At 39.6% G+C, this 21,765-nt stretch overlaps 1 protein-coding gene across 3 annotated transcripts in view; it reads left to right on the top strand.

Moving 5' to 3' along the window:
* Nucleotides 1–21,765, top strand: part of EDA7 (embryo sac development arrest 7) — a 343,775-nt gene that overhangs the window by 67,125 nt on the left and 254,885 nt on the right. For all 3 annotated transcript variants that reach the window (XM_089453090.1, XM_089453088.1, XM_089453089.1), the window contains 2 exons: nucleotides 7,272–7,363; nucleotides 8,134–8,234. In XM_089453090.1, the coding sequence (XP_089309216.1) occupies nucleotides 7,272–7,363; nucleotides 8,134–8,234 (193 nt within the window). The remainder of the gene's footprint in view (nucleotides 1–7,271; nucleotides 7,364–8,133; nucleotides 8,235–21,765) is intronic.

Raw genomic sequence — 21,765 nt, 5'->3', positions numbered from 1 at the left:
GCAGGGCTAGGAGGGACAAGGGGACATCTCTGGTTGGTATAGAGGGGTTGGGCCCTAACTAACTAGGAGGAGAATTCGAGTAGTAGACAAGAGAGGGGAGGGAGAAAGGAGGAGGGAAAAAAAGAGGAAAAGGAAAGACAAGGGAGAAGGTAGATCGGAGGCAAAGGAGGAGGCATTCACTAGACAACTCAAAGGGAATTTGCTGCAAGGAGGGAAGTGCACCTGAGAATTGTGGGATCTGCACCACAAGGACAACAGGTCAAAGTCGGAGTATTAAAGGTGAGTCCCTGTGACGCTACTGGACTGTACCCTTAACATTTATTGCATTAAACTTTCACTGTCTCTGCATTCAATTAGCGTTTGGATTCTAGGGTATGGTCCAATGGTGAAAATGAGTTTTCTGGTTAAACATGACTGGCTATTTCTTGTATCTCACATACATCTATGGAAAATGGGTGGTGGGGTGATGTAGGAGCATTCAGCTTAGAAAGATCATTGTATTTTAGTAGACATAAGGGGTCTTGTGTTTTAAGGAAGTTGGTTTCCTAAGTGTTAAATTAATGTAATTATTTAGGCTTTTGAGTGATTTTAATGAGAATAGGAATTAATTAAGTATTGTGAGGCATATTTGTAAATGTTCTCGAATGTTGGAGAACATGAGAGATTTAGGATAGTTGAAAGATTTGGGAATCAGTTGCAAATCTTAGATTAGGAGTTGGGTTCATGATTTGAGGAATGAAGGAGGAGCCTTGGGGATAAAGAAGAGATTTTAGGATTTTTGTTGAGAAAGTTATGGATCTAAACCAAGAAATGTTTATAGAATCCTTTTGTATAAATGTAAGCCTAAAAGACATAGGAAGAGGTTAGCTAGTTAGGGGTTGGCTAACTAGGAATTAGTTCGAGAGTTAGATAGGTTTGACTGTAAGCCTACGGGCAGGTAGGAAAACAGAGGCCATTGATTAGAAAATCAGGCCAGAGAGAGAGAGAGAGACTCTTACGTAAATATTTATTTATCAATACAAAGAATTCGATTCCTGAATTGTGTGGTGTGTATTGATTAATGGAGTTATGAATTGTGTATGAATTAGTGTAATTCTGCATAGTATATGTATGCAGGTGAAGTTCGAGCAGAACACAGAGAAGAGGTGGAGTATGAAGGATCGTGGTTTGATCGTTGAATCCGATTAAAGGATCAAAGGGAAGTTCAGGAGTGACAGTGTTTAAGAGTACGCAGAGTAAGTCCAAGAGGGAGTTGTGTTGCAGAACAACCAAAGACCAGAAACCCTGGAGGAACCGAAACCACAGAAGAACCTTGAGAAACCACGTAAAGGCACGAAAGAATGAAGTAAACGTGCACAGGAGCCGTTGGATCAACTAGATCAACGACGAGATTGTTTGTGATAAGCGACCGGGATTAAGTCGCGTAGAATGGAGTCAAGAAGATGAGCGGCGGAGATTAAGCCACGTGTTGGCAGAAGGACGGAGCGATTTTCGTAGGCAGAAGTGGTTTTCACGCGGCCTCAAAACCGTAAGCGGTAATTGAAAAACGAACCCGATGAAGTTATGAATGATAACTTAATCCAGTTGAAGTTCGGAGGTAATCAAACCGTCCATTGAAAGGGTGATCGGACACATATCGCATGCAAACAAGCACGGGTTTTAATTTGGAAATCGGACCCGATGAGAGTTTATATAGCGGAGCTAAATCTTCGTTGAGTTCCGGTGATCAAGACTGTCCATGGGTTGACGGATTGGACGTTAATCGCGCAGAAAAGTACGCACAGGTTAATATTCTGAGCAGACCTAATGTGTTTATCAATGCAAGTTAAATTTGTTTGAGTTCCGTAGGATGAATGGAGATCACACGATAGCCATTGATCTGGTGGAGTGAAATCAATGGTGGAGGTTGAACGCGATAAGGAGAACATCGGTAAATGTACAAAGGTGGAGGAAAGGCGGAAAGGTAAGGTTAAGTGGTTTATGGTATATTTTTGTGATAGGAGAGTTATAATAGAAATAAAGTGGAATTAATGAATTAAAAGGTTAACGTTGAGTTAAGCCGAGACCAGAGTTAAGCGGGTATGGTTAGCATGTGCGGGGTATAGAATTAACCAAAGTTTATGCGGGTTGAATAAGATTCCACTGGAAAGGTTAATTAAGGTTTAGACTTGGGGTTAATCACATGAAACGTTTCCGCTTAAGCATTTAGTTAAGGGGCCTCAAGCCTTAATTTGTGAAGGTTTGAATAGGCAGGGAAATTAAAATTCCTTGGACATAATGGATTATACATTTTATATGCATACTGTGGGTAAAGTTAGTTTAGGCTGGCATCATTTGGTATCAGAGCAGAATAAGGAAATTCTGTGTTATGTTTTAAATATGTGTATGCATGCAAGAGGAGATCAGGTTACTTGAATTTGATAAGTAGAAGGCATGACATAAGATGAGAGTAAGTGATATTCTTAAAAAGAGATTGCAGAAGCATAAAGAAAACACAGTGATGTTTGTTTTCTTAAAGAAAACAGAAATTCACTCAAATGTGAAGAGTGGATAGAGACTGCTTGTGAAATCATACAGGTATTGTTTTATTTAACTCTGGTTTAAGTTTTGTAGGTTTAAGACAGAATAAAGATTTATAGAAGTAGATAGACAAAGAAAGCTGTATATGTTCTAAAGAACAAAGTGAATGAAAGACTGGAAAAACAAGTGGCAGTGAACTTGAAGAATCCGCCTGAAGGTTGGACAGAGGGGACAAGAGTGTTCTCAGAAGGAAGTTGAGCAGCAAGCTTTTGAAAGCTTGGAATGATCTTTGGTTTAAATATCATTGATATGCAGGTAACAACAATTAGTGAAGCATGTCAGCGAGAAGATCACAGCCTGAAGAGTATTGATGAAGGAAGCCAGTAAAGGTTTCTGAGAGAGAGTGGCAGAATCTAGTATTTCAATTGTGTTTGAAATACATGAGGACAATTGTGTTCTGAAAAGAGCATATGAGTTGAGGTCTAGAGCATGGAGTGCTCATATGGTTCGAAAGGAGAGAACTAGAGAGATGCCAAAAGATTGAGCTCAAAGAGAGAAGCTTAGTGAGGTATCATGTAGCAGGGAAGACTCGCTGTTGCAGAGACTTGTACAACTCATAGTGAGTGAGTGAGGAACTCATAGAGATGGAAAAGAAGATGACCATTGATAGCCATAGTAGAGGTTTTGAGGAAAACCACAACAGAAGAAAAGTGAAGAAGGAGGATGCCAAGGCAAATGGCAAGAGAATGAGTCAAGAGGAGCTTGACAAGGAGATTGCAGAGATAAAAGAACAACTCAATGTATTAAGGATGATACTGGAGGAAAACCAAAGACTAGGTTGGGTCTTGAAGAAAAAGCCAGTGAAGTGGTCTAAGTTACAGAGAAGGCTACAACAGAAGCAGGTGAAGTGGTTGGTGGAAAAACTTAGAGAAGCTGAGTTGGAAATGGAAGTTTCCATTTGTGAACCAAAACAGGGTGAGGTTCTGGGTGAAGATGAAGATGGGAGATCTGTGAAAGATCTTGAGGATTCAAGACAACAAGAAGTTTACTTTGCCGAGGAAGGAATTATTGATGATTTTCTGAACTGTTGGGCAAATTCAAATCAGCAGGAGGATGTAAAACCTTGTATATTTGAATCTAATAATTTTGATATGATTACAGGTTTTGCAGAGGATGAGCAATCTTTTGACGCTGTCAAAAGTATGGAAAAGTATCTTTTAGAAGATAAAAACTCTGAAGTAAAGAATGATGAAGAATGTCTCTTGGATGAGAAAAGCAGTGAATTATTGCAGCAAAAAGAATTTAGTAATACACTGATGTTTGAAGTTGTTACAACACAGGGACAATTTCTTGTGAAAGAAAGAGATGAAATTCAGTCTGAAGAGCTGATATGTGAAACAACAGTTGAGACTGTTGAACCTTGTAATGTTCAAACTGATAATTTGTGTATAAATGCAGGAGTCATAAGTAATGATGAAGTACTTATGAAGTGTAATATAGAAATTGAATTGCTGGAGTATTTGCTGGGAAATTCAGAGTATGAGTGTATGATTGCAGAGGAAGGAATTCACTACAATGGACAAGAGCAAGAAGAAATCATTGAAGCAAATGGGGAGGAGGAGAAGACAAAGCAGCATACTGATGTGCTGATAGAGGAGGAGAAGTCAGAGCAACACACTGATGTGATGCCAAAAGAAGAAGAGGCACAAAAGCCTTATGATTTTTATATTAACAATTGTTTTGTGAGTGTAGGTTTAGTTGCAAATGCTGGAGGAAATTTGGCACAGATGAGTAGCCAAGTAAAAATGATGGAAGAAAAGGATTCTGTGGAAGTATTTAATCCATGGAACAAAGATGTTCAATTGCTGGAAAGAATGCTGGAAAGTCAGGATTCAATGCAGAAAGAAATAATCATGAAGCGAGAGACACAGTTGAGAAGCGAGTTATCTTGGTGGATCGAGCTACCTAGTGAGCAGCAGAGGATAATTTCGAAGAAGTTTCCCAGTGATTTTCCAGTTCGAGAGAGGCAGGAAAAGGGAGGCTGAAGTTTATCTGCAGAGAGGCCTAATAGCCAGTGTGAGAAGCCAGATCCCTAGCGCGAGTGTTGAAAAAGAAATCGTTTCAGTGACTAGAGGTTGGGAGATCACCCAGAAGGCAGAGCAAGTCATTTCCAGTGGCAGAGGGAGGTTGGATGGCTCAATTAGAGCTGAGAAGCAGGTAGTGCAAATTTACAAGGCCCAACAGTGTGAATTGTAGGCATTGCGAATTTGCCGGTGAGGGTTTGAGCATGATAGAAGAAGGCCGATTTGATTACAGAAGGGAGAAAATTTCTCCATAATATTTCCAGATTATTTTCTGGAGGATTGCCAGTTGAGGCATCCAGATTATTGTACTCTCCATGTTTTGCTGCGTAATAATAAAAATAAGCCTCATCTGCTACACCTGTTCTCCCTTTGAAGTTTTTCCAAGGACTTTTAGTCCAAAATAATTGTGTCGATTTTATGTGTGTGCATCCATTTCTCAGTTCCTGATTTTACTTCCACATCATATTTATTTTGTGAAGAATTGCCGTGCGATTTATTCGCTAATTGCTGCAAACAATTAAACTGCTAATCAATTAGGAGAATAGATTTCATTTGCTGCAATTCCAAGGAAATTTCACAGAATCCACCTCGAAGAAGGGAAACTCTTTTCTATTTATACAATTACCAAAATAGTTTGAGGTTGATCATCTTTGATAAATTCAAACATGATCATATCATATCCTCATCCATCAAATAAAGATCATGTACTCAATACTCAATTTTATGGATATGTCCTTAAATTCTGACTGTCATGATGGCGTAAAGTTCTTTTAAGGTAGTTGTTATATATTATGTTATCTTCCAAGTTCCAGCTTCCAATCTTGCCTTGCCATGTGTGATGACTCCCTTCATGGTGTGCATTCAATCTTCCACTGTTCCATAATGCGTGATCAATCAAGCTCGAACTGTGCGCCTCTGCCCAATGATTTGACTTGTTGCCTGTTGATAGCAAGGATTGCAAAGCACAAAGCACATTCAAAATGCACGCTGGGCCTTTCAACGGTTTGTATGGAAGTGGGTGAAGCATTGTGGATGTTGGGTACCTCATGAATCGTTGCCTCATACAAAAATTCTCACAAACAATCAGCTGTTCACTTAAATCTGTGATCAAGCTTATTATGGCCATTCAAGCACAAAAATATCCTTCCAATTCCCAGTGTGGAGAAGATGGATAGTCAGCTACAATGCACACCTCATCCATCAAGTAAAGATCTTGTACTCAATGCTCAATTTTGTGGATCTGTCCTTAAATTCTGACTTTCATGATGGTGTAAAGTCCTTTTAAGGTAGTTGTTATATATTATGTCATCTTCCAGCTTCCAATCTTGCCTTGCCATGTGTGATGACTCCTTTCATGGTGTGCATTTAATCTTCCACTGTTCCATAATGCGTGGTCAATCAAGCTTGAACTGTGCCCCTCTGCCCAATGATTTGACTTGTTGCCCGTGGATAGCCAGGATAGCAAAGCACACAGCACATTCAAAATGCACGCTGGGCCTTTCAACTGTTTGTATGGAAGTGGGTGAAGCATTGTGGATGTTGGGTACTTCATGAATCATTGCCTCATACAAAAATTCCCACCAACAATCAGCTGTTGACTTAAATCTGTGATCAAGCTTATTATGGCCATTCAAGCACAAAAATATCCTTCCAATGCCCGCTATGGAGAAGATGTATAGCCAGCTACAATGCACACCATATGTAAGAAGCCATCTGAGTGTATAACAAGATTCAATACACCATTCTATAGTCCAGAATGCACTGTCTTCTGCCAAAGTTTGTTTGCTGGTCTGTTGAAAACCCAAATGCAGAATTGCTAATGCACTCAGAAGCACCCTAATTGAACTTCAGGTGAGGGCTAAAGATTAAAGTTGAAATATCTTGTGTGTTGAACAATCTTCCATAATCAGATTCTCCCAAATCATCTCCAGGGTGAACTCTATGACCTAGTGAATCATATGGCAGTATTCAATACATGAGATTGTCATGTTAATCATCGTTTTTTCACACCTTGTCCTTTCGGGCAATGTAAATTTTGCCTGAGACAAAAAATTTGACGTGTGATTTTATGTGATAACAAGCAGGATTATGGGAAGTTTTTATGGATGCAATTGAACCATGAACAGTAAGATATAGTAGGAGAAGATAGTCAAAGTGCTACTATTTTCTGTTTTTTGATTTGTGAAATTTCTGGAGGTAACAGGAATAGAGATGTAAATCCCCTTTTTGCAGTCTTGCACCTGAAATCACCTGCACATGTGATCAGATTTAAATAAAATAAGTTTCTCAGCTAAAGAAATCACATAGTTATGTTTCTTCTTGAGTGTTTTTACTAGCATTACTACTGGCTATTTGGCCATGTAGGAATGCTTTTAAGGAAATGATTGATTACATCAAAGTAAATTCATGTCTGCTATAGTTGGCGATATAATCTGACATTATACGATAGACTAATAAGCTGCCCAGTTTTATTTTTCAAATAGTGTAAGTGATGGTTATTTTGTCCTATCTGTTCTGCCCTTTGCTTATTTCCAGGGAAAGCTCTGGAAACTTCTCGTAGGTGAGTTGTTTACTGAGTAATATCTGGATTGAGTTCCTTCCTCTTATTGTATGGATTCTGAAACTGCATTATATCTAATGAGCATATTTTCATTTAATTTTTTGTAGGTACCTATCCACCTCAAGTAAAGGTATATGAATTAAGAGAGTTGTCATTGAAGTTTGAACGTCATTTGGTGGCAGAAATTATTGAATTTCAGGTGCTTTCTTTGTTGTTTATATTGAAGTCCATATTGATCTTTTCTAGTTCTTTGAAGAAGTTGTCTCTTTGATGATTAGATCTGAATTCCATTTGCTCCTATTAGTATCTATTATGCAGTCTTGAAAATGTACACACAACTTTTCTATCTTTCCAGTCATTGGAATCTGGAAATACCATGCTGGAAATACATGAAGGGAAACAATTGCAAAACATTGATACCTTGGTCTGATTGGGTTTGAAATCTTGCATAAACGAGTGAATTCTATGCAAGAAAGAAAAAGAGAGAGAAGTGACATTCAACGTTGGAATTGCTGTCCAAAATAAATCACAATATTATTTGTAAATGGAAGATAGGAAAGTGCAAAATCAGTACTATTAGGAATAAGCTATTATCTCTAGATCTCGATCAATGCAAAATTTTGATAGGGAAAGGATAGTTACTTTTACACAATAAGACCAAGTAGAAAATGATGAAGATATGTCTAACAACTAATGATGGTAGTCTAGTATATATTTATTGGGACAATTGATATAACCAAGAATCTCCAATTTTTCTTTCATGATCATTTTGAAAAGATCTGTTTGCTTGTAGACTGCCACCATTTTTCGTTTTCTGTTTATGATGTCATGGGGGAAAGCATGAGATTTATAGTGGGCTTTTTAAACGTATATGTTATGCATAATCCTAAATCATGTTCTTCTGAGCATCGGTTGCTACCTCTAAATATGATGACGTTGACGTGTCATTAATGGTTGGTGTCCTTGTAGGTATTGGCTGACGACTACTCAAAATTAGCCTTTCTCTGTGCTGATCGTTCTGTTTGCCTTCATGCTAAATATGGGAGTCACCACAGCCTTCGAATTCCAAGGTTATGTTTTTCCAACTGCTACTATTTGAAGCATCCTTTGATTGGTTGTCAATTTTTTGGTCTTTGAGTACATACTTTGTATGAAGGAAAATGACCATGTTCACAGTCTGAATTGGGTCAAAGCTAAATTGCAGGAAATACACCCTACATGGCCATACGACATATGGAAACATATGTAAGTGGTGTGGGAACACATTTGGTATGGCCCTGGAATGTGTGTGGTACAGAGTCCAGGCTGAAACATGTTTCACGTTTTGGAACTGCATTTTGTATGACCTGGAATGTTTTCCAAGGCCATAGTACATACCTTGGGTCCGTACAGTGCATTTTAAAAATGGTTTAGGTCATTTTTGACTCAGTGCGACTGCAGGGACTCACCAAAGCATCTTGTTCTATAATTTCATGATTAAGATGAAGACAAGGAAGATGACTATTAGGCTTTCCCAGAATAGCTCAAGCCTCATATCTTCTCTCTGTTTGATATATGTAGCATTGTAGACTCATTTAAAGGCTGATTTTAGATATATAGCCTCATTTATAAGGACTTTTTTTGGATATTGCTGCTTGCATTATGTAATCATCTATGAGAAATAATATCGAGATGGTTTTACTAGTATTGTGATGTGTCACTTGTCATTTAAATGTCCTTACTAATTTATTCATGATGCTTTGTTTCAAAGTTTCAATATAATTTGCTATTTATAAAATGGCACATTATTTCCATATATATATCCTAGTAAATTGTGATGTGTTACTTGTCATTTAAATGTTCTTGCTCATTTATGATCCTGTTCCAGCGGTCAGCTTTCCATCATCCAAGGAACTACTGATAGGATTGCTCGTATTTTAAGAAAGAACAAGGTTTCTGCTACCTTCAAGTCTCTGAACACTAATCGTAGTGCTCTTAAGTCGGTCAGAAATCCTGTTGACTCTTCAAGCATGAAAGGTGTTTACTTAATCTTGTGCTCGTGTGCGGCTCCCTACATTGGTGAAACCAGCCGTTCCATTAGGCTGAGAATTCAAGAACACATGGCTGATATCAAGCATAGTTGGTCTTGTTCTTCTGCCTTAGCAGAACACTATAAGAAGACTAAACACCACATTTGCATTGAGAACTCATCATAGGAAATTCAGAGAGGCCATTGAGATTGAGAAACAAATGGGCAATCTAAACAGAGATGATGGTTAGAAAATCAGCAAGAATTGGAACTTCGAAATTTGCTTCCTCCTGAAGTTTTTCTTGTTTCTTGTTCTCTCTCATTGCCTTTTCTTTCGGGATTGCAGTGAGAATTCTTCCATTTCTATCCCCCTTTCTCTTAGGTTTTTTATTATTTTTCTTTTTATAATTTGTTTTCTTGACTTTTAACTTTTTTGTTCCTTGAGTTCCATGGCTCTAGTTGGTAGGGTTTTATTATCAAAGAATTATTTTTAATTTTTGACTTTTTTACCTTATATTAATGATTACTAGCCCTATTAATTCTTTTACTTGTTTTTTTCCAAAGAAAAAATCATAATTTTATTACCCAAAACCGGGCCAAAATTACATTTTGCATATGCCTAAGGGCATTACAAGCACATCAGCGAAAATACCTACCAAAAAGAATAGCTCAAAGCTCGTAATAAACATTCCTCCAATAATTAGAGGACCATGAAACATCTGTAAAAAACTAGGCACAGACTTCCTAGATAGCACCAATAATTCCCCAAAAAACCCTAGAGAAATCAAACCCTACTACAAAATATGAAGAAAGCTAAGAGGCCAAGCACGCAGGCCTGCCAAAAACCTAGAAGGAGCAACAAAAAAGTTTGAAACCCATCAAAGAGACCTGGGCACAGGCTGCCCTGAAAGCCCAACAAAAAAAACCCACAAAAAATTGTGGCAAGAACATCGACAAAAGCTAACGACCACGACATCGACCATACCAAGCAATCAACAACGTTCACAGTAGTGTCAGACCATCCACAACTGGAGAAATAGATACACGAATCTGGGGCACAAAACGACAAAAGAGTCGGCTTGATCCCTCTCCCTCGATCCCTCTCCCTCAACTCCTAATTCCACAACAACAAAAACATGAAAAAGGAGGCTTGAACCAAGAGTCAAGATGACAAGGGAACCATTTCAACCCCGCTCCCTCAACTCCCTTCTCAAATCCGAGACAAACAACCAAAAGAATGTTGTAGGAGGCAGGCAACATTGAAGAACAAAAATTGAACCGTCGTTGGGATGCAAAATCCAAGCCACGAACTGAGGCAACAACAACGTCCAAGAGGCATGAGTCAACAACGGGCCACATCTTGGAAAGACTACAACAACTTCAAACCAGTGCTAGAAGAAAAACAGAGGGTTGCAACGGCAAGGGTTTCCTACTGCTGAGCCCCCATTAATTCTTTTACTTGTGAGTTAGGGATTTGAATAATATATTCATATAGTTAGCTATATTAATCTAATTTTAACCTTTAGTATTGTTGGAAAATGTAACTAGGTTCAGTCTTCATTAAATGTATTTGAGTCATCATGTAATGTACTTGTCAAAAGAATAAAGAAAATAATAATAATTATTATTATTATGACTTATTAAAGCATGGGTTTCATGCTTGGGTAATCTTGTTTTAGGTCAGAGTCCCCATTGAGGACTTCTAGGATTTATTCTAAGTTAATAGAGTCATTGTACTTTTAAAGAGACCCATCTTGGGCTTTTGAATCATGTAAAAAGGTGAAGTATTGAGTCAAATATGAATTATGTTGCCTCCACACCAAGTCGACCTGAAATAGGGCTATTTGATCTCACCAAAGGACTATAAATGAAGGAGTTCGAATTCCATTTGAATCACACTCACAACAAGCAAATTCGATATCTCTTGAAGCTAGGAAAAAGTGCGAAATAGAGGAAGGAAGGCAAAAGGAGTGTGAGTTTGGTCTAGAAGAATAAAGGAAGGAAAATCGAACTCTTGGTGCATCTATCTCTCTCTCTTGCGCCCTGGTTTGTAAGATTGAAGTTCTCTTGTTGATGTCGTAGCCAGTTGCTGCATGTTGCTGCTGCTATAGGTCGAAGTTGATGGTGTGGGATACTGCTACCTCAAGAAGCTGTATTGGGCCAAGATCGAAGTTTCTAAGTGAAGATCGAAGTCTCCGAAGCAAGGTCGAAGTTGCTGGGTCGAAGAAACCTGCTGGTGCTGTTGCCAGGTCAAGTAGGATCATCTGCAAGAGAGAAGGCCGACTTGGTGTGGAGGGAAGTTTGTGTCAAGGTCTAGAGTCTTGGAATATCTTCGGAAAACTTTTTGAAGGAAGAATTACTGATTGGGTTTTGCCCCAGAGAGGGGTTTTGCCCTGGTTCTAAGCCTACATCTGGTGTCCATTGTTTTATGTGCTATTGCTTTGGTAATTGCTTGATGAACTAAAAGAAAGAAGATAGAAAGAAACCTAATAAGAAATCAAGAACATCACAAGTAATTATCAAGTATAAGAAAATCTTTCTGCCTTTCTGATTTTCTAACATGAAATCAGAGCTTTGATGAAGAAAGAAGCTAAAGCCAGTCTCAAGCACTTGATCAAGGAATCATTCAAAAGGATTATTTCAGGGAAGAAGTCTACTATATCCAAGGAATATGTCTAACACAATCAAGGGAGAGAATAAACTTGAAGGAGCCTCAAACTACAGATCTTGGAAGGAGAGGATTGACCTTATCCTTGAAAAGAACAAGGTACTGAACTTTGTGAAAGGAAAAGTAAAGAAGCCTACAAAAGTCTCCAATGATGCTGATAAAGTGAAGTTCAGTGATTTGGAATTAGTGGCCATGAATCTAATGGTAGAAGGAATAAAGGACAACCTTGTCCCATTCATAGCCAACATTGACCATGATCAAGAAATGTATGAGACTTTGTCAAAGTTGTTCACTATTAAGAACATTGGTCAAGTAGCAAGCTTGAAGATTGAACTAAGGACCATAAAGATGACTAAAGAAGATACATTGGCCTCCTCCTTTGTGAAGATTGCAAGAATCAGAGATGATCTTTTGGCCATCGATGAAATTGTTACAGACAAAGAACTTGTGATCACTTCTATACTAGGATTACGACCTACTTGGGTTGCATTTGCTGCAGGACTCAACAATTGGAAGGAAGCTCCCACTTTTGAAGAACTATGGACTGCTTGTAGTCAAGAAGAATTAAGGATCTCATTAGTTGCCAACCTTGAAGGAGTGTCAAATGCCTATGCTTCTCAGCATAGAGGAAAATTCAAGAAAGGATCAAAGAGGAAGGTTGACATGTCCAAAGTAGAATGCTATCAATGTCATAAGAAGGGTCACTACAACAGTGACTGTCTCGAAAATCCAAGAAACAAGAAGAGACAAAGAGATCAAGCCAATGTTGTTGAAGAAGAAGACATAAAGAAAGGCAAACCCGAAGAATTTGATATAAGGGACTTACACTATTAAGTCCTTTGCTTCTAGTCTTAAATATTCTATTTTGTATTTTTGATGTTTAGAATTTGTAGGTTTTGACATGTTTTTGGAAAAGACATTTTTCTTTTGTTTTATAAGTTTGTAGGTATCCCTCAAGCTTTGGAGGGAGCCCCCAACATCTCGCAAAGATAAGTATCCCATTTCCTTTCAATTTCTAGTTTCATATCCTTATTGAAGTCTTGATTATATTAAATACTAATCAAAATTCTCCCTCTATTATCTTGATTAGGAAAACATCTGCTATATCCTCAAGGAGTATGGAAGAGGACTTCCGAAGACAAGGTTTGTCAAGGAACAAAGGTATGCCTCAAACTACAAAACATTGATTTGTTCATAATAAATGATTATTCATTTGATAATCTATTACTAACATCATTGTGTCTAGCTATATTGAATCACAATGATTCTTGTTTCGGGTGATTCATCACTTGATAAATCTACCCTCATATTCTTAATTGATCTTATAGAGCCCTAGACAAGTTCTTTGGAAAACCCTAACCTAAGGATATGCTAATGTTAATGTTAATATCTGAAACTGTAAAACTACTTAGGGTTATTGTGAAATGCTATTCTGTTATTGATGTCATGTTTGGGGTTTTGATATGATCATGAAAACCCTAACTTGTTAGGGTTGGAATGATGTTGTCTGAAATCCTGAACCTTTAAAGTGTTGATATAATAGGGCTTGCTTTGCTATAAAATCTGAGATCTTTAGGGTTTGGTTAGGCCTATAAGTAAAACTTTTGTTGTGATCCTAGGAATGAAGCCCTAGGTATGTATCCCTAGCGTGGTCTAGGTTGTTATATGTCTAATATGTCGCCTAACATATGATATGATTAATGATGAATTCCTAGATATGTGTGTTTACCTAATCTAAGCCCTTGTATGAGTTTGATATTCTAGGATGATGTTGTTTGGTAAATCTAGGGTTTTGTAGCTAAACCCTAGTAGTAGTTAAATTCTCTAGTATGTGTGATATGACAAACTGAAATCTATATGGTGATTGCTGAAATAAGAAAATCTAGGGTTTGTAGCTAACCCTAGTGGATGCTTGTCATATTATTGATTGAGTTGTGATTGGTTGTTGGTTGTTAAAATCTTATATATGAAATCTAGAGGTTGTATGAAACCTTAGTAGGAAGCCTAACATATGAATTCTAGGAGTTACTTTACATGCCTTGATATAGTCTAGGGTTTATGACAAAGTCCCTAGCAAAATGTTGAAGTGTATGTATCCCTTGTTTAGGTATCTGATATATATTAAGTTGAAATGCTTCCGTGATTAACTTCATGCTTCTATAGTTTTGGTTGTACTTTCTATCTAAGTTGTGTAGGTACATGGTGAAGATGTTTGTAAAGTAAAGTTGATGTGATGAGCATGATGTGAACGGTGATGGTAATGATAACTTTGATGAGATGAATGGAAGCCACGAAAGATTTTCCTATGTCGAAAAGAAAGAAGATGATCTCCCTAGGTTAAGAGGGACCCTAGATAGAGGAAAGCTCTCTGATTAAGAGGGAGTAATAGATATGCTTCTCTACTTCATGTGTCATGCACTAGACCAGGACTAACAATCATAAGCTTTAGTGAAGGCCATAAGTGAGAGAAGGAAATTGGAGAATGCACTTTAAAGGATATGTTGCTGCATGAAGAGGAGGAAAGGAAAATGAGGAATCTTCTATCAAAGAGAAGCAACATCAAGACCCCAAAGGTTTGCATTTTAATTATGTACATGTGAAAGTATATTATTGATTGGGGTTGTGTTTGTACAGGTAAATATTTCGTAGGTGTTGATAGCATGTTGGTTACCGATCAATTTGATCGGGAGAGATTTGTTGTCCTTGACCTGCTGGATCAAGGAGTGTTGAGGTTTTGTGAGTGAAGCATTGCCTGGGAGGACATCCGGCCGACACTTTGTGTTGATGTCTAGGTCCCGAAGTTGGAAAGGTGGTGTTGGTTGTAGAGCTCTGATTTTCGATACACACCTGGATCCCTGGGTTGATGGTTAGCAAGTAAGCCTGATGGTACCTATAAAGACTGCAAGCTTGAGTCCATCTTAGTCCCACTTGGATAGATTTCCTTGGTCAGGAATCTAGTCCATGGCATTGTGGTGCCTAAAGTTATTCATGGTTCATATAGTTGAGATCTTCCTTGTACTTGTATATAATGAATACCTCCCTAGTTAAGAGGGAGTGTTGGAAAATGTAACTAGGTTCAGTCTTCATTAAATGTATTTGAGTCATCATGTAATGTACTTGTCAAAAGAATAAAGAAAATTATTATTATTATTATTATTATTATGACTTATTAAAGCATGGGTTTCATGCCTGGGTCATCTTGTTTTAGGTCAAAGTCCCCGTTGAGGACTTCTAGGATTTATTCTAAGTTAATAGGTTCATTGTACTTCTAAAGAGATCTTTCTTGGGCTTTTGAATCATGTAAAAAGGTTAAGTATTGAGTCAAATATGAATTATGTTGCCTTCACACCAAGTCAGCCTTAAGATGATCAAGTCGGCCTCGAAGAGTGCTATTTGACCTCACCAAAGGACTATAAATGAAGCAGTTCGAATTCCATTTGAAGCACAATCACAACAAGCAAGTTCGATATCTGTTGAAGCTATGAAAAAGTGCGAACTAGAGGAAGGAAGGCAAAAGGAGTGCGAGTTTGGTCTAGAAGAGGAAGGAAGGAAAATTGAAGTCTTAGTGCATCTATCTCTCTCTCTCTCGTGCCCTGGTTTGCAAGAGCGAAGTTCTCTTGTTGATGCCATAGTTAGTCGTTGCATGTTGCTGCTGCTATAGGTCTAAGTAGTTGGTGTGGGATACTGCCACTGCCTCAGGAAGTTGTATTGGGCCAAGATCGAAGTTTCTAGGTGAAAATCAAAGTCTTACAGTGAAGATTGAAGTCTCCAAAGCAAGGTCGAAGTTGCTGGATCAAAGAAACTGTTGTTGCTGCTACCGGGTCAAGTAGGATCATTTGTAAGAGAAGAAGTGTAATATTCCTAATTAGCCATGGCTAATTGGAATATTCGATTTTGTTCAATTTTTGCCTTTTATAGTTATTTGTAAATAAAAAAAAAGTGAGGAAGGGGGACATAACTCACTTTTAGAATAAAAAGTCACTTCCTAGTAGCACAACGCACTTCCTAGTAGCACAACGTTGTGACTTAAAGGGGAGCCAAGGGGGCCAAAGGGGGACGCAGAAATGGAGCCCACACAGACACATGGAGGAACTGCTCAGGAGGAAAAAAACACAGGGAATCACGCAGGAGGAGGTGAGCCTTGGGATTGAGGGAGGCAAGGGCTATAAAAGAGAGAGGAACCCCCTCATTTGGATCATTCAGTTATGAGCATTTGTGATAGTCATTTCGACTTAGAGCACGTTGGCTGTTTAGCTAGTCTGCAGCACTGTTTAGTGCATTGAGTGTCTCTGTTCGGAGATCTCACCCTTAGCCCCGGGGGACTTCGAGTGCCTGCTCGAGCAAGATATTTCCATTGGCATTTTAGCAGTAGATACAACAACATTTTAGCAGCATTTTGGAGGATTGCGCATCACTAGGAGAGGGACGCAGTTCTGGAGGACTGTGCGGCGCTGTGAGAGGGACGCAATTTTGGTTTGAGGGTTTGCAGTAGGATTTGTGCTAAGAGATAGAGCAGGGGATCAACCCTTGCATCTGGAGAGTTTTTGGCAGGGGTTTCAGGCATATTTCTGGAGGGTTTCATTCAGTGGCAGCGCAAAGCACTGGGAGACTGCACAAAACCCCAAGGGGGTGATTTTTGGGGGTCAGCCATTCCATAAACGCTTTATGGGCTTTTCTGGGTTCCTTGAGTAGAACCTGATTCCAGAGTTTCAGCCATTTCCGAAGGGGGGAGCAGCCCCAAATCCTCATTTGATTTCTAGCAGCAGCAACAGCACAACAGTTATCCAGCAGCTGGGACGCAGTTCAGAGAGGGGCCATTCCTTTGCTATTCTGAGTGTATTTATTCACTTGCCTTGTGCAAGTCAAGGTGCCATCTTCCTGATCACCTCCTGTACTCATTCTATTACTCAGTATAATAAAATGGCTTAGCATTCTCTCTGCATTTCTTGAGTATCTGCTTATGGTTTTATTGTTATACGTTGCATCATTGTTATCTCTTTGAGCACTCTTGGCTATTATACCACTTGGGTGTTTCTCTTATACTCTTAGACAGAGTCTGGAAAGGGCCAGGTAGCCTCCGGATCTCGTCCTCTTTTTAGAGGCGACATATTTGGTAAATGCCCTCCCAGTCCATCTTTGGTTGGAGTTTGCTTGAGTTTGGGGTATATTCCTGATAAGGGATATTACAAGAACGGTGACTTGGTGTGGAGGAAAATTTGTGTCAAGGTCTAGAGTCTTGGAATATCTTCGGAAAACTATTGAAGGAAAATTATTGACTTGGCTTTCCCCCAGAGAGGGGTTTTTCCCTGGCTGTGAGCCTATATCTAGTGTCCATTGTGTTATGTTGTTAATTTTAGATAACAATGGTATGTTCTATGCTTTAGAGCAATTTACTTCAATTTTTCTTATAAGCCCAATATCAAATTCTAGATTAGCAATCACATTAACATTGATAGTAAATGCAGATAGAACATAAACAATAAGTAGAAGACAAGCCAAGGCAAGAGGACACAATATTTGGTGGATGCCAGGGAAAAACCGCAATTTGGGGAAAACCCTTTGATCAAATCTTCTAATTATTCTTCAAAAGTTCAGTAGAGAGAGAGTACATCATACAAAATTTCCTTGCCCAATCACTGTAAAATAGTCCAGTCAAATTGCAGTCAACTGGATGCCCTAACCAAAATGTCAATGTTGGTCAAACTAGCAGAAAAATCCCTCCAAATGAGTGCGGCCAAACCCAGTCAACTCGGCCTCCGATCAGCCCAAAATTGTCCTGAAATTCTCGGTCAAAATTGGTCAACGCAGAGTCAACGCTGCACTCAACAGTGCCGCGGTCAACGCTGGTCAAACCACTGCAAATTCCTCGATTTATGTGCCAGATGTGGCCTAATGAAATTGAATTTCCTGTCTGAAAAACACAGCCAAAGGGGTGAGTTTGACCCTCGGTGAACGTTGGTCAACGTCCCTGTAATTGGCCCAAAACAAATTCAGAAATTTTTGGCTTGCAATTTTAGTCAACCCAAGTCAATGCCTAGAGAAGAAGATGCTCCTGTTTGCTGTACGAACCAATGAGAAGAAGAGAGAGAAAGATGTGTGTTGAGGTGTGTCCAAATGAGGAAAATGCCTCTTCTATTTATACACAACGTTGAGGGTGAAGAGACACGTCTGTTGGGCTTCATGAGCTTACATTAGACATCTAGCTGACCTTGACAATTTTTCCATAGAAGAATCCCTTTTTACTTGTCAGAATGAGATGATCTTTAGATCAATCTTGCACCTCTCGGAAAGAGGAATCCAATAGAAATATCATCTCCATCATATGAGCTGTCCATGGTGGAGTTTGGCCCTAGTTGCCAATTTTAACACTCCCTCTCAACTAGGGAGAAATCCACCTGCCAAACCATCTCTGTCATCCCTGCTTTGCTTTGCTCTAGTGAACTATGAAGAAATAATGAAGAAGAAATGATCGAGAGTGTATCATACCACTCTCCACTGACCCGAAGTCAGTCCCCATTGATCCCAAATCAATATCAAACATCCTAGCATAGGGAGTATGATAGTACACGATGCGTCCATCAGTAGTACTATGGTCCCTATTCTCATTTCTCAACTCATTGGCCAGAGGAGAGGTACTTCCCATGAGTCCCGGACTGCATGGGTAGGATGTATCGACAAGAGAAGGTGAACCACTCATCTTGCTCAGATGCCATAGGAGAAAGTGAACCACTCATCCTATGCATATATCAACCATCATGGGGTATCACAGGGGAAGGTGAACCACTCACCCTGTACACAGTGCATCACTAGGGGAAGGTGAACCACTCACCCTATGGTTGCTCATAGCTCCAAGAAGTACCCCAAGCCCCCCGGAGCTCCCAGAGCTTGATATCCAACTCAAACGGGACCCTCATAAGAGGGTCTTTCCACGACCTCAAGTCGTTCACGGGAGGTTAAGAATTTGACCTTCCCTTGGGGCTTCGTAAGAATATCTGCGACCTGTTCATCAACCCCAATGTGATGGAGCCTTATTGCTCCTCGTTATACCATATCCCAGATAAAGTGGTACCTGATATCAATATGCTTGGAGCGGTCATGAAACACGAGATTCTTAGAAAGATGAATCCCACTTTGGTTGTCGCAGTAGATCACGGTGGTATCCAGCACATGCCCAAACAACTCACTAAAGAGCTCCCTCAAGCAAACAGCCTCATAGGAGGCCATACTGGCAGCAATATATTTGGCCTCGACGATGCTCAAAGCAATCGATTTCTGCTTCCTGCTCATCTAGGATATTGAAGTAGAACCTAGTGAGAAGCAACATCACGATGTGCTCTTATGATCCACCACACTGCTAGCCTAGTCAAATTCCCGACAGTGTATCTCAGTCCATAGATGATTGTGCCCCAGAGATATCTCAAGAGATTCTTGGCAGCAATCCAATGTATGTGATGAGACTCAACCATAAATTGACTCAATGTATTCACTGCAAAGCATATGTCCGGACGTGAATTCACCAAGAAGATTAGGGCCCCCACAAGTTGATGATACTCAGAAGGATTTCCCAAATCGGGCCCAACAACACTTCCGCATAACTTATTGGAGTTATGTTCCATCGGAGTAGTCATGGACTTACAATCCACCATCCCAAATCTTTCAAGTAGCTTCACAATGTATTTTTCTTGAGAAAGGAAAATCTCACCTGGCTTTTGCTAGACCTCCAAGCCTAGGAAGTACTGCATCAATCCTAGGCTCTTCATCTCGAATTCGAAAGCCAACTCCCTCTTGCATTGATAAATAAGAGGGTCTGCACCTGTCAGAAAGAGATCGTCAACATAAAGTACCAAGATGAGAGGTCTATCATTTTCAACATTGAAGTAAAGGTTTGGATTAGCTTCACTTCTTGTAAAACCCAACTTCATCAGATAGCTGTCGATCCTCTCATACCAAGTCCGGGGAGCTTGCTTCAACCCATAGAAGGCTTTCTGCAACCTGCATACATGTGTCTTTCGATCTAGAACTTTGAACACTTAGGGTTGTTCTACATAGACTTCCTCCTTAAGTGAACCATGCAAGAAGGTGTTCTTGACATCCATTTGATGTCAATTCCATCCTTGAGAGGCACCAAGGGCAATGATCGAACGAACGGTGGTATATCGGGCAACTAGTGCAAATATCTCACGATAGTCCACACCTTCCATTTGAGAGAAGCCTCGAGCAACAAACTTGGCCTTGAACTTTTCAGCACTTCCATTAGCTCCATGCTTGATCTTGTAGAGCCATTTTGAGGTGACAATGGATTTGTCCTTCGGTCTAGGGACTACATCCTAGACATCATTCTTCATAATCGACTCATACTCTTCGTTCATAGCATCCTTCCAAACTTGGTGCTTTATAGCTTCTTCGAATGTGCAAGGTTCGGTTTGAACAATGGTGCTCATGGCAGCGAAGTACCCTTGGTACCTATTCGGCTTCTTACTTTCACGAAATGTCCCCCTTGGTGCAATATGTCGCTTAGAGTCTTCGAGAGTGTCCCTAAGCCATGAGGGTCTCTTTTTTGAGGAGGAGGGCTCATGGGGAGGTGGACCAATGGCATCCATCAGTGCTTCAGCATCGGGCATCGACTCATCCTGCAGTTCTCCCGGCTTTGCTTTATCTTCCTCTTTGCCCTTCCTTGGAAATTGAAGTCTCCTAATCTTCCCAAGGACAACATCTTCATTGAAGGTGACATCATGACTGATTTCCACTTCTCTTTGACCAGGCACAGATTCTATATACCTTTGAAGTTTCATTGTAGCCCACAAAAGTTCCTTTCTTCCCAGATGTATCCAATTTGCTTCTCTTTTCTTTTGGCACATGAAAATACATGGGGCCACCAAAAATTCTAAAGGGAGAAACATTAGGTTTCTTACTGGCGAAAACTTCTTCGGGAGTTTTGGAGTCCAATGCTTGATGAGGGCATCTATTTTGAACATACACGACAGTGTTGGCAGCTTCTCCCCATAGGAATTTCGGAAGGCCTTGATCATGAAGCATGGCATGAGTGGCTTCTATAATAGAACGATTCTTCCTTTCAACAACACCATTTTGCTCAGGAGTATATGCAGTAGTAGTCTCCCTCTTAATGCTGGCTTCTCTACAATAGTCATTGAACTCATTTGATTCATATTCGGTTCCATTATCGGTCCTCAATATTTTGATCTTCTTCCCTATTTGATTTTCAACCAAGGCTTTGAAAGAGCAGAACCATGTGAACACTTCGTCCTTCTTCTTTAAGAAATAAATCCAAGTTTTGCTAGAGAAGTCATCCACAAAGATAGCATAATACAAATATCCTCTTAAAGATGTCATGGGCAACATACCAGATAGGTCAGAATGATTCAATTGCAAAATGTCGGTAGTCTTGCTATCGCTTGAGGGGAATGGTCCCCTTGTATGTTTTCCTTCGGCACATCCCTAACAAACACCTTCATGTTCTAGTTTAAATTCGGGCATACCTGTCACCATCTTCCTTGCATCGGGTAGGGCTTTATAATGAAGATGAGCAAACCTTCGGTGCCATAATTCGGATTGAAGAGATGTGTTGCAACATAGCTCCCAATGGACTTCCTCCAATTTGATATAGGCTGTCAACCCTGAATCCAAGAGTAAATGCTTCTTTGAAATTTCTTTTCCAAACACATACCTTTCCATTAATGAATGCCACCTTGAATCCTTTGTCCTCCATCGCCGAGATAGATAGCGAGTTCTTCTTTAGATCGGGTACACATAGTACTTCTTGTAGATGAATGGTGTTACCTTGATTCAATTGAATAGTAACACTCCCAACTCCTTTCACGGGATAGGTGGGATTGTCTCCTAGAATGATTTCCAAATTTGTATCCTTTTCTATCTAATTTGAAAGAGCTTCCTTATACCCAGTGAA

This window comes from Pinus tabuliformis, chromosome X (assembly GCF_031772625.1).
Source record: "Pinus tabuliformis cultivar Carrire ecotype Pingquan chromosome X, CPIR1, whole genome shotgun sequence".
Lineage (NCBI taxonomy): Eukaryota > Viridiplantae > Streptophyta > Pinopsida > Pinales > Pinaceae > Pinus > Pinus tabuliformis.
Note: the sequence above shows the minus strand (reverse complement) of the source record. Positions and strands in the feature narration are given on the sequence as shown.